The sequence below is a fragment of the Mesoplodon bidens genome (assembly GCF_964165515.1).
Source record: "Mesoplodon bidens genome assembly, contig: HAP1_SCAFFOLD_452, whole genome shotgun sequence".
NCBI lineage: Eukaryota > Metazoa > Chordata > Mammalia > Artiodactyla > Ziphiidae > Mesoplodon > Mesoplodon bidens.
The window spans coordinates 295,759-310,789 of NW_027672147.1; the positions used below are offsets into that span (position 1 = coordinate 295,759).

At 46.7% G+C, this 15,031-nt stretch overlaps 1 protein-coding gene across 1 annotated transcript in view; it reads left to right on the plus strand.

The window, feature by feature from the left end:
• The window catches only part of LOC308610539 (forkhead-associated domain-containing protein 1-like), an 88,270-nt gene that overhangs the window by 26,002 nt on the left and 47,237 nt on the right, over nucleotides 1–15,031 (plus strand). The window contains exon 3 of the mRNA XM_081259633.1: nucleotides 10,056–10,326. Coding sequence (XP_081115759.1) covers nucleotides 10,056–10,326 — 271 coding nt within the window. The remainder of the gene's footprint in view (nucleotides 1–10,055; nucleotides 10,327–15,031) is intronic.

Sequence of the window (15,031 nt, forward strand, 5' to 3'; positions counted from 1 at the left end):
AACTTTTTTTCTTTAATTATTTTATTTATTTTATTTATTTATTTTTGGCTGCGTTGGGTCTTCGTTGATGCGCGCGGGCTTTCTCTAGTTGCAGCGAGCGGTGGCTACCCTTCTTTGCAGTGCGCGAGTTTCTCTTTGCGGTGGCTTCTCTTGTTGCGGAGCATGGGCTCTAGGTGCGTGGGCTTCAGTAGTTGTGGCATGCGGGCTCAGTAGTTGTGGCACGCGGGCTCTAGAGCACAGGCTCAGTAGTTGTGGCCCATGGGCTTAGTTGCTCCGCGGCATGTGGGATCTTCCTGGACCAGGGCTCGAATCCCTGTCCCCTGCATTGGCAGGCGGATTCTTAACCACTGCACCCCCAGGGAAGTCTACCCACTAACTCTTTACCAGGGATATTGCTGCCGTTCCTGGACAAATTCAGTTGCGCCCTTTCTTCTCCTTTTTTGACGATGGTGATCACACCTGGTGGCTAATGTTTTATGCTCATTTATTATGGACCAGGACGTGTTCCCAGCATTTCACGTGCACTATCTCACCCACTTCTCACAGACTAAGAAATGGCTGTTGGTATCCCTGTGTCTTACAGACAAGGCACAGAAATGACACACTCGTCAGGGTCCCAGAGACGGAGCAGAGCCGGGAGCCGGACCAGAGTCTGTGTGACGCCGGATCCCAAGGTCTTAACCTGAGGTCGGCACGTTATGGCCCAGGGCCAAGTGCGGTCCATCGCCTGTTTCTGTAAAGTTTCCTGGGAACACAGCCATCCCATTCATTTCAGTATTGCCTGTGTTGTCGGCTACAATGGCAGAGTAAGCTGGGCAGATCCTATGGCCCACAGGGCTGGAAATGCTTACTGTCTGGCTCTACAGAAAACGTTGACCAGCCTCTGCCTGTAACACTATGCAGTCCTGCCTCTTTCATTTGACTTGGTTTCTAAAAGAAGAACTTAAAATAGAGGGGGGAGCTGGGGAGAAAGAACTCACTCAGATTGAGCCTTACTGTGTGCCAGGAAATGTGCTGGTTAATTGCTTAAGTTTACTGAGGAATAAGAAAAAACAGACAAGCTGGAAAACTAAATTTTGAACAGGCTTTTCAATACCTCTTTAAAAAAGAGCTGGAAATATGTGGTTCTAAATATACATACACATATATATGCATTTGCAAATATAGTAATAATATAATTACATTGACATGGATCTGATAAATGTACTAGACATTAACATATTATATATACAACAGATGCATATTATAAATTTTACCTGTTTCTTCAACTGGAAAGTTTTCTTTTAAAACTGTGGACTGTTGGGAATTCCCTGGTGGTCCAGTGGTTAGGACTCAGTGCTCTCAGTGCTCTCACTGCTGAGGGCCTGGGTTCAATTCCCGGTCAGGTAACTAAGATCCCACAAGTGCACGGCGAGGCCAAAAAACAAAATAAATGAAACTATGGAATGTCTTCCCTGAGTCACTTTTGAAGCAGAAATTTGGGGTTTGTAGTCTGAAGCCTGCTGTAGCTAGAGAACTATTTATCTATCAAAGTTTCTCTAAGCAGCGTTTTACTACTTGTCTTATGATTGGTTCCTTGGTCTTAAATCATTCTTCTCTGGAGATGCTGCTTTACTTTTATAAGTTGAAAGGTAAATTGGGTGCATGATGACAGTCTGGTGGGTTTTATTTGAGCATGTCATAACCTTTAAAACAACTTTCACTCTGAGTACATAGTGATGCTTATGCTAAAGTCTCAATAAGCATACTGTCCAGGAAATTTGATTGTTTGCAAGTGTCAGAAAACCAACTAAAACTAGCCTAGGCAAAAAAAAAAAAAAAAAAAAAAAAAAAAAGCTCATGGAACTGAAAAGGCCAAAAGCTGCAGCTTAGGCCCAGCTGGATCCAGGCGCCCAAATCATGGTCAGGAATCTGACTCTTTCTTCCCTGTTAGCTTCCCAATCTCAGATAGACTCTTGCCTCACCTGTAGGAAAGTGGCCACCAGCAGCCCCAGCACCCTACAAAGTAGCAGTTCCAGGGATAGAGCCAGCATCTTCATTGACAGTGGCTTGGATCACGTGGCTTCCCCTGAACCAATCACTGAGGCCAGGGGCCAGGAATGCTCTGATTGGCCAGACCTGGGTTATGGTCTCACCCCTGGGGTGGAAGGGTCAGAGTTCTATGGACTCAGGATTGTCAGGGAAAGGGTGTCTTCCCTGCAAAAAAATTAAGGTGCACATCCAGAAGATGGAAGAAATGGATGCGGGGGAGGCAAAAACAAAGAAGATGTCCATGACATTAGGAAGCATTCCTATTGCCTAAGTGGAGCCTTCCTAACGGGATTTGCCACTAGGGATCTGGGGGGAGGAAAATGATGAATAATCCACTTTTCCATTGGAAAAGTCCCAGGCCAGTCTCCAAGGAAGCAGAGTTGCTCATTTCTCTCCTGTGGTGAACTGGTGTGATGAGAAGCTCAGAGTCTGGGCCTTAGTTGTCCATCCCCAAGAAGGGTGGTGTTTCCACGTTCCTGGGACCTCTGAATTGGGCCCGTTGTTGAGGGGGATGTGGCTTTACTGTACCGGGGGTTGAGAAGCCGGCAACTGAGTGAATGACCAGAGAGTATGGTGCCCTTCAGAACAAAGCCTCTTTCTGGTCAAGCTTTGTCATCTCCTACCTGACCTTGTAGGATTTCCTCTACCCTGTGCTCTTACAGGTCCCGTGGGGACTTACTTATGTGATGAGAACTCCTGAGGCTGGGTGTTTCATATCAAAGGCGATTTCCCGAGACCAGTGAAGTGGAGGGCACGGGGCAGCAGACAGCCTCAGGCTCGGCCTCTGCAGCAGAAACTCACACAAAAGGACCCCTGAGGCTGTGTTGTCACCAGATGTCTACAGGCGATGCAGATGACATCGGGGGAGGTGGAGACGGGAGCGCGGGCTGAACCCTTAGCATCCTGCTGAGACAGAACCCAGACTCGGTCAGGAACCGGGCCGCGTCCTGCTTCCTCTGGCAGACCACACCCTTTGTTACCAAATCAGAACCACGTTGCTCCTTCTCTGAACTTAGTTGATGATCATTCATTCATTCATTCATTCCGTCTCTCTATCTGGCAAGACCGAATTGAAGCAGGCCAAGTCTAGGGGTAGCAAAAGCTATTTGCAAAAATCCGGCTGTTTTCTCATTAGATTCTATTTCCCATTTTATGGACTGACCAGGAAGCTGATTAGAACTTGAAAGGAAAGGAAAAACCGTAAGATTGAAGATTTACAAGAAAATGGGAAAATTAGATGGGCCAGATCTCCTTTAACACAGCTGGGAAAAACCCAAACGAATGGCTTTTCTGAACAGCTCAAAGGGACTTAATTCTTTTAAGTTCCAAAACCTAAAAATGATGTATAACTTGGCGGTTCTGTGTTCTAAATGTATAACCCTGATTTCTCACACTGAAGCCCCGTACATGATTTACCCTTTTCTTGGGGACATAGAATTATTACCCGTCTCTGAGTTACGGTGACACCCCGGTAGCTGTTGAGATAAAGGCCATTTGTCCTGGCACCAAGTAGCACCCTCTCCTGGCTTCTGAGATCTACTGGCCATGTTTTCTAGTCTCCATTCTGTCTTTCCAGGTCCATGGCTCCTCCATGCTGCGGTCAGTGTCCCTGCTCGCCACCATCACCCCTACCCCCCAGGCCCTTCCAGACCATGGGAATTAAGCTCCACATCTATGTATGTTAAATTCTTCTGTAAGGAAGCCGGTCTCTTCTCCCTCCTTTATGTATTTACTCACTAATGTATCTATGTCAGTATGGATCCATGTATACTGATTTTACACTTTGAATTATAATCCAATACTCATTAACTTGTTCATCGCTCAAATTCTTCCAGCCTTGGCCACTGGGAGCTCTTTCAGATTGCTTGCTGTGTCCTTGAGCATCTCCCCACCTTTTCGTTTTGGGCACTTGCTTACTCTCTGCTGTTACAAGATGCACCAGGCTTAGCATGTGTTTTCCCCATCCCAGCCCCAGAATCAAAGTGCTTTTTATTTACACTCCATTTGCCAACTGTTCAGCTCAGTCAGCGAACATCTACCATGAGTAGCAGGCACTCTGCTGGGTGCCAGCACAGCCAGCAATTGGCTGGTAAATATTTAATGACCAGCTCTCTGGAAAAAGTAAAGTACATGGATGCATAGCATAAGGTTTACTGATATAAAGAATGTGTAGCACAGTCTATCCATGTAACAAAATATACAGTACTCTTTCTTGTAAATTCTATATAGCCAGCTGAGTCTCACAGAATGCTTTCATTGACTTTAGGTGAACTCTTGTATCCATAGCCAATTTCTCATTGCAGTTGACGAATGAGAGAGTTCCCAACCTGAGCACTGGTGGGTATTTTTGGATATTTTGGATTTATGAATAATACAAGTGAAAAAAGAAAGACGTTAGAACTTCACATGTTCATCAGTGACATGAGTGACTTTGTTGCTGCATCAGATAATAATTTTTAAATACTCGAAGAACGTTTCCCCAATTTTTTGCTCTATTCATAACATAACGGCTAAGACACAACATGCTTTTGTATAATCTGCATTGTTAACATTTTCTCCGTTACTGTCTTAAGTCTAGGCAATCAACAAAACAAACAAACAAACAAAATCAAGCTCTACATGAACCACCATTATTAAACCTATTTATAAAACTTTTTAAAAACCAAGCCCTCATTTATAACATTTCCTGATTTCTATGGTGTAATATGCACTCCACGGTCAATTTCAAGCTCCCAATGACGCATCCCTGAATACAGAGAAGGAAAGAGAGGTGTGGTAACACATTACTATGTAACATTTCCAACAGAAACATATAGTAGAGTGAAATAACCTCAAGAGCATAGGTAATAATAAAATAGAGTAAAATAATTAGGAAGGGGTGACTTTTAAGTTTGTATACCAATTGTTTCTGATATAATTTAATTGTAAATTTATGTTAGTTAATTCTTATTAATGGCTGTGTTTCTCAACCAGTTGGCAAAATTCCTGGAAATTTAACAATCAGTTCTCGTGGGCGGGTACCAGCTGGCCCCAGCACTCCTCTGGTACAGCAGTGAACATACCACAGGTCTTCCCGGATGGAGGCTGGGGTCCTCTGAGCTGCTTCCAGGGCGTGGCATGTAGCAGAAAGAATAACACTTCCATAAGACAGTTGTCAGTGTTCCTAGAAAATCCCATTTCTAAGTAGCCCATGCGATGTCTTGTGTTTTTTCACACCATCTAATGTTCATTTCCTTTTTTTAACTTGGAAAATATCCTATCATTCACTAACCAGTCGTCTAAGATCCGTTTGTGAGTATGGAAAGCAAGTAATAAATCATGACTTCGAGTAACCTAGAAGTCCTAAGAGCACAGGTATTGGAGTCAAATTGTGTCACCACTTCCTGGCCGTGAGACGTTGGGCAAGTCATTTAACCTCTCTGAGCTTCAGTTTCTTAATCCACACAATGAGGGGTAAAATGCCTCCTGCAAGATTATTCTGGAGATCAGATGAGACCACATGCATTAAGTGCCCAGCACAGTCTGTGGCACATCTGTGGCTTCTCTACACAGTGGCTCATAGTCGTTGTATTGTCCACAATTACTTACAAATGGCAGAGCACATAACAAGCTCTCCAAGGGCAAGGTCTAAGTTTCCACCTTCTCTGCAGGCTCCAGGGCTTCCTGGCAGAATTCATGTGTACTGTAGGCACTCGATGTGCAAACTACTTCGAATTTTTTTTAGGGTGTCCCATTCAACTTACACTCTTTTCAGGGTTAGAAGCAGATATTGGGGAAATAACACAAAGAACAAATAGATAATCTGAAAAAAAATGGATAGTGATTTCTTGAGTAAATCATTGACCTGTGTTTATTAAAGCTAATATAAATTCAGCCGTGGATGTGGTCATGGTTAATCCAGGTGGTTGACAACCTGCTTTTTTTTTTTTTTCGGTACACGGGCCTCTCACTGTTGTGGCCTCTCCCGTTGCGGAGCACAGGCTCCAGACACGCAGGTTCAGCGGCCATGTCTCACGGGCCTAGCCGCTCTGTGGCATGTGGGATCTTCCCGGACCAGGGCACGAACCCGTGTTCCCTACATCGGCAGGCGGACTCTCAACCACTGCACCACCAGGGAAGCCCCAACCTGCTATTTTAAAGGTAGTATGGAAAAGAAATCAGGAGTATCACATATGCTACCTCAAAAACAAAACAAAAAACCCAACCATGGCAACATACCATATGGTCAGAGAACAGACACAAAGAAAGAGAAAAGGCATTAGCATGTATTTTTAAACTAAAGTTTCTAAAAACAGACTTGAAGACTTCCCTGGTGACACAGTGGATAAGAATCCACCTGCCAGTGCAGGGGACACAGGTTCGAGCCCTGGTCTGGGAAGATCCCATATGTCGTGGAGGAACTAAGCCCATGCGCCACAACTACTGAGCCTGCGCTCTAGAGCCCACGTGCCACAACTGCTGAGCCCATGTGCCCCAGCTACTGCAGCCCATGCGCCTAGAGCCCACACTCCGAAACAAGAGAAGCCACCACAAGGAGAAGCCTGCGCACCACAACAAGAGTAGCCCCCCGCTCGCCGCAACTAAAGAAAGCCTGCACGTAGCAACGAAAACCCAACACAGACAAAAATAAATAGAATTAAATCTAAAATAAATAAATAATAAAAACAAACTTGTTGATAACTGACCTTGACCCCATGCTTCCTGTACAGCCCAGAGCTAGCTTTTAATGTGAGTCTTCTTCTTATGTTTGCTTTTCTCCCTGCCTGTATCGTTGTAGTTGCCAGCAGCAATTTCTGAGAAAACCTTGACCTTCCCTTTGATAAAGCAAGCCGGGAAACTAGAGAAAACCAACTTTAACCATCCAACTAAAGCTACCCTCAACCAACATGCTTCAGAGAAAAAAAAAAAAAAACCTTTATTTTTAAATTTTTAAACCCGAAGAGCTTGGAGTCTCTGCTGCGTTTATACATCTTTGGCTCCTTCCCACTAGGGGCCCTATCGTTCGGGCTCTGTGTGCTGCAAGCGACAGAAACCAGCTCTAGCCAGCCTCAGGGATGGAGCACTTCAGGGTAGCACCCCAGCCAGTGCTCAAAACCAGCTTCCTTATTTTCCCCACCATGTTCACAGCAGCATAGTTATAATAGCCATGAGGTAGAAACCACCCAAGTGCCCATGACGCTTAATGGATAAAAAAAAATACACTCTAAACTGTATGGTGGAATATTATTTAGCCTTAAAAATGAAGGAAGGGCTTCCCTGGTGGCGCAGTGGTTGAGAGCCCGCCTGCCGATGCAGGGGACAGGGGTTCATGCCCCAGTCCGGGAGGATCCCGCATGCCGCGGAGCGGCCAGGCCCATGAGCCATGGCCGCTGAGCCTGTGCCTCCAGAGCCTGTGCTCCACAACGAGAGAGGCCACAGCAGTGAGAGGCCCGCCTACCACACACACACACAAATAATAAAATAAAAGAAGGAAATTCTGACATGTTACAACATGGATGAACCTTGAAGGCCTTATGCTAAGTGAAATACGCCAGTCACAAAAAGACAGGTACCATGTGATTTCACTTATTTGAGGTACTTGGTACTTAGAGTAGTCCAATTCATAGAGACAGAATGTTGGTCACCACGGGCTGGGTGGCGGAGGGAATGGGGAGTTGTTGTCTAATGGTTAATAGAGTTTACATTTTGCAAGACGAAAAAGTTCTGGAGATCCATCTCACAGAAATGTGACTATACTTAACACCACTGAACTGTATACTTTAGAATGGCTAAGATGATAAATTTTATGTTGCAGGTTATTTACCACAATTTGAAAAATAAATAAACAGCTTCCCTCTCTCCATGTCTGGGCTCCACTCCCTCATGCTGGCTGCATTCTGAAGTCCCACCAGGTCACTCCAGATCCTGGTGTCCAGCCAAGTCTTCTTGGGTCTCCTTGGCTCTGATTGCATCACTTGCCCCACCACTGAACCAATCAGTATGTCCAGGGAGTGTGATTGGTTGATTGCTTAGCCCCACCCACAGCAATGGGCCGACAGATTGGGAGGGAGATTCCTGGAATTTCCAGAAGAGCCAGGTGGGTTGCGGCCTGTCCACTACGGCAGTGAACCACTTGAGTCATGAGATATGAGCACTCCCTTTAGCACCCTGGCAGTTAGTGGGCAGTGAGGCACATCTACCTGAGCATCCCAGCACAAAAGGGAATTCCTCCACACTACCCGTGGTCTCTCGATTTGTTTTCTATCAGGCGGGGGTAAAACATATTCAAATTTCCCCCTTCCCACCTTCAGCCCTTTCATTCGATAAATCTTTATTAAATCGATGAGGAAAGGTTGTAGGAATGATTGAGGCAAGACAGCCCCAGAGGAGAGGACGGGAAGGGATCGGATGGATGGAGAAGTGAGTGCAAGGCAGGAGCAGGACACCTCAGCTTCTGAAAGGAGAGAAAGGAAGAAAGCTTAGGTGGAGACCGAGGTGCCCACAGTGGAGAGAAATTCGAATCTTCACATAAGGTAACAGAGTTCTGGAACACTGCCAAGTCCGTTCCTGAAACAGGTTTCAACGGGGCCAGTGTCATCATAAATGCTGGGCCAGGTGTCGCCAGGCAATTGGAGTTTGATTTTCCCCAACAGTGTTCTCCCTGACTCCAAAAAAGTCTTCAGGGGAATTCACCAGATTCTTGACTTGGCTGGGAAAGACTGTAGCTAAAAGACTGGTTTGGGAACCTGAGTGAGTGGAGAACCTTCCTCTTGAATACAATCCAGCTAGAGCTATAGGAAGTTCTGTCTGCCAGTGCTCCTATTTCGGAAGCATTCTGTCCTGTTTGTCATTATGTGTCTGCAGTCTGCAGAAAGAGAAACGTGACCGCCACAGGCGGCAAACCTTTGAACTTAGCTTCTTCCTTGAAAAGTGTGTTTTTTTCTGCCAAGCGACTGGGGGTAGGGTTGGGGCAGAGAAGGGAGAGAGAGACAGAGAGGGAAAGAACTTTCCAGAGCCCCAGTCCCACCACCCTCTCCACCACCACCTGAGCTTGGTGAAGTCCTTAACCTCTCCAAGCCTCATTTGTAAGCTAGGAATAAGGAGAGCTCCTCCCCTTCAGGGCTATCGCGAGAAATCGGTGAGTAATTACAGTAAATGGTAGCATTCACGATGTCACGGTTTAACCACTAGGCACAGGGAGGGACGGCCACAACAGCATTAACCAAGAAAAAGCCAGGTGTCAGCACCTCTCAGCATTTGCTTCTCCTGGTTTAGATGGATTTTGATGTGCTCTCTAATGAAAGTAGCTACAGACATCTTCCGCCGGGTCAGATGAAAAAAGGTTCCCTCGATAGATATTTATGGAGCGTCTGCCAAGAATCAGATGTGGCAGATGTTGAGGATCACAGGCTAATGAGCCAGCTGGGTTTCGAGCCAGTTGGGGTGCCTGCCACCCCAGAGCTCTCGGCTTCGGGGAAGAGGTGGAATGGGAGTGCCAGGGAGACACACAGTGTGGATGTGTGTGTCCTGGAGAGCTGGGCTTGAATCTCGGAGATGTGTTCATTCATTCTTTCAACCAATATTTAAGGACCTACTGTGTATGTGCCAAGGGTTTATTCTAGGAGCTGAGGATACGGTGCTGAGCAAGGTAGACAAAAAGCTGTCAGCCTCTCAGAGCTCAGAGGTGGCGTTGTACCAGCTCAGACGCTCACTGCCAAATCTGTGGTCCTGGGAAAGTCACTAGGTCTTGCTCAGCCTCGGGCTCATCACAGAGCATCAGGGGTATTAAATGAGGTAATGCATGTGAATCTCTTGACTGGGTGCCTGGCACGAAGGCTGCACCCAATAAATGGTGGTGCGATAGTGTGCAAGGTGACCCATGGTGGGGACCGCCATCCCAAATTTGGGGAGAGTGTGGGAGGGATTCTTGGGAGAAGTGACTTATACGCCGAAATCTAGGGCAGCAATTATGTCGCCGGGACAGAAAGGTGAAGACCACCCCAGCTGCTCGTAACCTCCCCTGACCCTCTTGTCTGCCCCTGCAGGTCTCCTTCCCATGGGTGAGGGGCCCAGCACCTTGGCCAAGGCCACAGCCACCTTGGGCCACCCAGGAACTGAACCAGTCACCCTCACCACCACAGACCCCCTTCTACCCGGGCATCTGGACAGCGCCAGTGCAGAGGAGCTGGTCGCAGGGGTCCCCTGAGCCCCCCATGGTCCCACCAGCCTCCCACAGGCGGCCCGTGAGTGCCAGCGAGAAGATGTTCTCCTTCAAGGTGGACAGAGCCGCCCACAGCGTTCCCATCATCAGGCAAGGTACTCATGGGCGCTTCCTTGGCGGCTTTGGGGAGGGGCTTTTGCTAGGAGGACGGGTCTCAGTTTCTGCTTTCCCCTTTTTTTAAAAATTTTTATTGAGGTGCAGTTGATTTACAGTGTTGTGTTAGTTTCAGGTATGCAGCACACTGAATCTGTTCAACATATACATGTATCCACTCTTTTTTAGATTCTTTTCCCATATAGACCATTACAGAGTATTGAGGAGAGTTCCCTGTGCTATCCAGTAGGTCCTTCTTAGTTATCTCTTTTATGTATAGTATTGTGTATGTCAATCCCTCTCTTCCAATTTATCCCTCCCCCCTCTTATTCCCGGTAAGCATAAGTTTATTTTCTACATCTGTAACTCTATCTCTGTTTTGTAGATAAGTTCATTTGTACCTTTTTTTAGATTCCACATATAAGCAATATGGTATGATATTTGTCTTCCTCTGGCTTTTGCTTATGTTCTCTGGTTCTGAAGTAGAACATAATCAAATGTGAAAAAATTGGGATAAGCAGAAAGTTAGAAAACAGTAAAAGATAAGCTGTCACCCTTATCACCAGAATTCTCCCTGTTGACTTTTTGGTACAAACTCCTCCAAGACTGTGCTCTGCCCATCTGCACACGTCAGTACCTCTGTGGTGAGTGTGTGTGTGTGTGTGTGTGTGTGTGTGTGTGTTTGTACATATATATGAATATATATGAATTTGTATCAGAATCTAAATTTATATACTTCAACTCAGATGTACAGACATATTGGTAACTGAAATCCCTCTTGCCTTAGGAGGTTTTTAAATATTTTATTACCATTTTACAGGTAAGAGGAGACTGAGGCTTATGGAGAAAATTATTTCTCTGGAGGTTATGTATTCAATCTAATCTAAAATAACGCTTTTCGGTCAAATTTAAGGCTGGTTATCTCAGTGACTGTCACTCACAGCCTGGTCACTTTGGGGACACACAGCCATCAGGGTTTCCTTCTCCCCCCCTCCCCCCCAGAAGGCCTCATGGCACTTGGGGAGGAGACTTCCTGTCTGTCACCATCCTCTCGGCCTTGCCAGGCTTACTGGCAGAGTAGCTGGGTCGACTTAGTCCCTGGCATGATTCCCAGGTTTCTTCTGTGGCCACTGGTGTGGAGGTCCCATTCTCTGTTTTCTGTGTCCCAGCCCCAGACCCCTCTGAGTCCCCAGGTCTCTCGATGCCTCCACACCCTTCCCTGGTCTCACTCAGGACCACTCACCTAGTCACTTCCCTCAGCCATTCAAATAATAGTTATTATTCTGAAATAAACAGACTAAGGAGCAAATGAAAGGTATCTCTGCAGTTTACATCATCATCATCATCATCTAAGGAACGCTCATGTACCAACCACCCAAGTTAAGAAATTACTCAGCCATTTCCCCCCAGCATTTTTTTAAATTTAATCTTATTTATTTCTTTATTTATGGCTGTGTTGGGTCTTCACTTCTGTGCGAGGGCTTTCTCCAGCTGCGGCGAGCAGGGGCCACTCTTCATCGCGGTGCGCGGGCCTCTAACCATCGCGGCCTCTCTTGTTGCGGAGCACAAGTTCCAGCCGCGCAGGCTCAGTAGTTGTGGCTCACGGGTCCAGCTGCTCCGTGGCATGTGGGATCTTCCCAGACCAGGGTTCGAACCTGTGTCCCCTGCATTGGCAGGCAGACTCTCAAACACTGCGCCACCAGGGAAGCCCCCCCCCAGCATTTTAATGTGAAAACTTTCAAACATACAGCAAAGCAAAAAGAATTTTATAGAGACAGCTCTCCTCCTAATTCTACCGCTAACACTTTGCTGTACTCTTTATTACATTTCTGTCTACCCATCCTTCTTGTCCTGCATTAATCCATCTTATTTTTTGGATGCATTTCAAAATAAATAGCACACATCTGTAGTCCTCCCCCTAAATGTTTTAGCACATATACCATTAACTAGAACTCAACATTTTTTGTCTCCTTCATGTAAAATGAACACAGAATGTGTATTAGTTATCATGAATGCATAACGAATTCTCCCCAAACGTAGTAGCCTAAAGCAAAATCAAACATGTGTTATCATCTATACGGTTTCTGTGGGGTCAGGAATTTGGCAGCAGCTTAGCAGGACGGCTGTGGCTCAGGGTCCCTCGTAAGGCTGCAGTCATCTGAAGGCTTGACCTGGGCCAGAGGATCCACTTTGAACACGGCTGCTCACATGGGTGTCAGCAGGAGGCCCCGGTTCCTCACCACATGGGCCTCCCCAGAGAGTGGCTCAAGCGTTCTCATGACACGGCAGCTGCTCCTCCTGAGCAAGTGATCCTGGAGGACAAGATGGAAATGGCAACATCTCTTGTGACTAAGCCTCAGAAGTCATGCTCTGTCATTGTTGCAGTATCCTGATGGTTACCCAGGGCGTCACCCTCCAGTGTGGGAGAAGACTACACACAGGCCTGAAGACCAGGAGGCGGGGATTATCAGCAGTCATCTTGGAGGCCGGCTACCACAGCCTGCCCTCGGGTCCTCAATGATTCACACTCCTCCTCCTCTCTCCCGAGGCCCCCCAGAATCTCACCCCAGTAACAGCATCGGCTCAAATTCCAGAATCTCGTCTAAATCAAGTCCAGGTACAGATGGGGCTCATGGGTGTAGTACGTTACGTTCAGCTCATCAAGTACTACTTCCAGAAATCTGAAGACCTCTGAACAAAGGGTCTGTCCCTCACACACCCAGCACATATTGGTGGGACAGACATAGCATCACTGCTACATACACTCCTCTTGTTCCAAAAGAAGAAAAACAGGAAGCACACAGGAGTCCCTGGCCCAAAGCAGTTCTGAAGTCCAGCTGGGAAAATATCGGCAGTTCCTTGACTGGGCTTCAGTCCAACTCTTGCCCAGAAATGACTTTCCAGGGCTCTTGGCTCTGCCCCTGGTCCGTGAGTTCCGCCTTCTGAGTCGTCCTCCCTTTCCTATGAAAGGTGTCCCATGGATGTGGCTGCATAGTTTTATAGCCTGCTTCCTGCCTGTAGAAGCTTGGGGGTCCAGACGCTTCTTTGACTTTTGTGGGTCTCTGTCAGTCTGAGTTGGCAGTGCTTCTTATTGGGGTTCATCCTATCAGGCAAAAACCACGCCCACAGACTTTTTTGTCACAAGCCCTTCCACCATGGGCTTCTGCAAAGACTGACAAAGGACAGAAGCTTCTTAGAAGCCCAGTTCTTTGACCGAAGGGTTCTCTTGGACACTGCCCTGGATCTGTATTCTTAACAAAGGATTTTACAACCACACCCTCAGCTTCTTCTCTGGACTGTGTTTTCTTGAGAGTACCCTTGATTTGATCTTTGCCCAGAACCTGTTTCTTACATTTCATTTGCCACCTGGAGAGGCAGGGAATTTTCAAGCCCAGAACATTGCCCTGATTTAACAGCCCTTCCTTTAACTGTCTCTCCCCCTCACATTTCACTATAAGTAGCAAGAAGTAACCAGGCAGCACCTTCCAAGACTCTGTCTGGGACTCTCTTTAGCTTGACCACTCAGCCTCATCACAAACATTTTCTACCTTCCTCATGACCACTGGCAACGTGTTAGGAAACCTTCTGCCACCACCTGACAAGGATCCCTTAACCCCAGTAACATTTTCCTCACTTTCCTGGAACCCTTCCCTCACTGCCTCCTCAAAGGCCATCGGGCTTCTACTAAGACTATTCAGGCTTTCTCAAAGACTCTTGGACAAAGTCCTCCAGCTTCTGGCCACTGTTCCATCCCAAACCACTCCACATTTTAGGGTTTTTGTTAAATTTTGCACCACTCCTGGTGCCCAAACCTGTATTTGCTACTTATTGTTGCATAACAAATTACTGCAGGATGTAATGGCCTAAAACAACAGTAAACATTTATTATCTCCTAGTTTCTCTGAGTCAGGAAGTTGGGAATGGCTTCGCTGGGGGATTCTTGCTCAGGCTTGTCCATGAGGTGGCAGTAATGGTGGTGGCTGGGCTGTGGTCCTCTGGGGGCTTGTCTGGGGCTGGAGGACCCACCTCTAGGATGGTTCACTCACATGGCTTTTGGTAAGAGGCCTCAGTTCTTCACTAAGTGCACCTCTCCATACGTTGCTTGAGCATCCTCAAGCTGCCAGCTCCTCCAGACAAGTGGTCCTAGAGAGTGAGGCAGAAGCTGCAATGTCTTTTAGGATCTAACCTCAGGAATCAAACTGTGTCATTTCTGCAATATCCTTGGTTACATAGAGAAGCTTTGTTACGGACTGAATTGCATTCCCCCAAAATGCATATGCTGAGGCCTCAATCCCAATATTGCGGAACGTGACCCTATTTGGAGATAGTGTATTGAAATAGATGAGTAAGTTAAAATGAGATGATTGGGTGGGCCCTAATCCAAGGGCTGGTGTCCTTGTAAGAAGAGAGAGAGAGACGCCAGGGATGCACGTGCACAGAGAAAAGGGCATGTGAGGACACAGCAGGAAGGTGGCCGTCTGCAAGCCAAGGAGAGAGGCCTAACCCTGCCCACACCTTGATCTTGGACTTCCAGCCTCCAGAACTGTGAGAAAATGAATTTCTTTTGTTAAGACCTCCTGTGGTGTTTTGTTATGGCAGCCCCAGCTAACTAATATAAAGTCCATCCAGTATTGGAGAGGATGATGCAAGGTCTGAATACCAGGAGACAAGAATCAGTGGGGCCATCTTGGAGACTGGCTACCACAC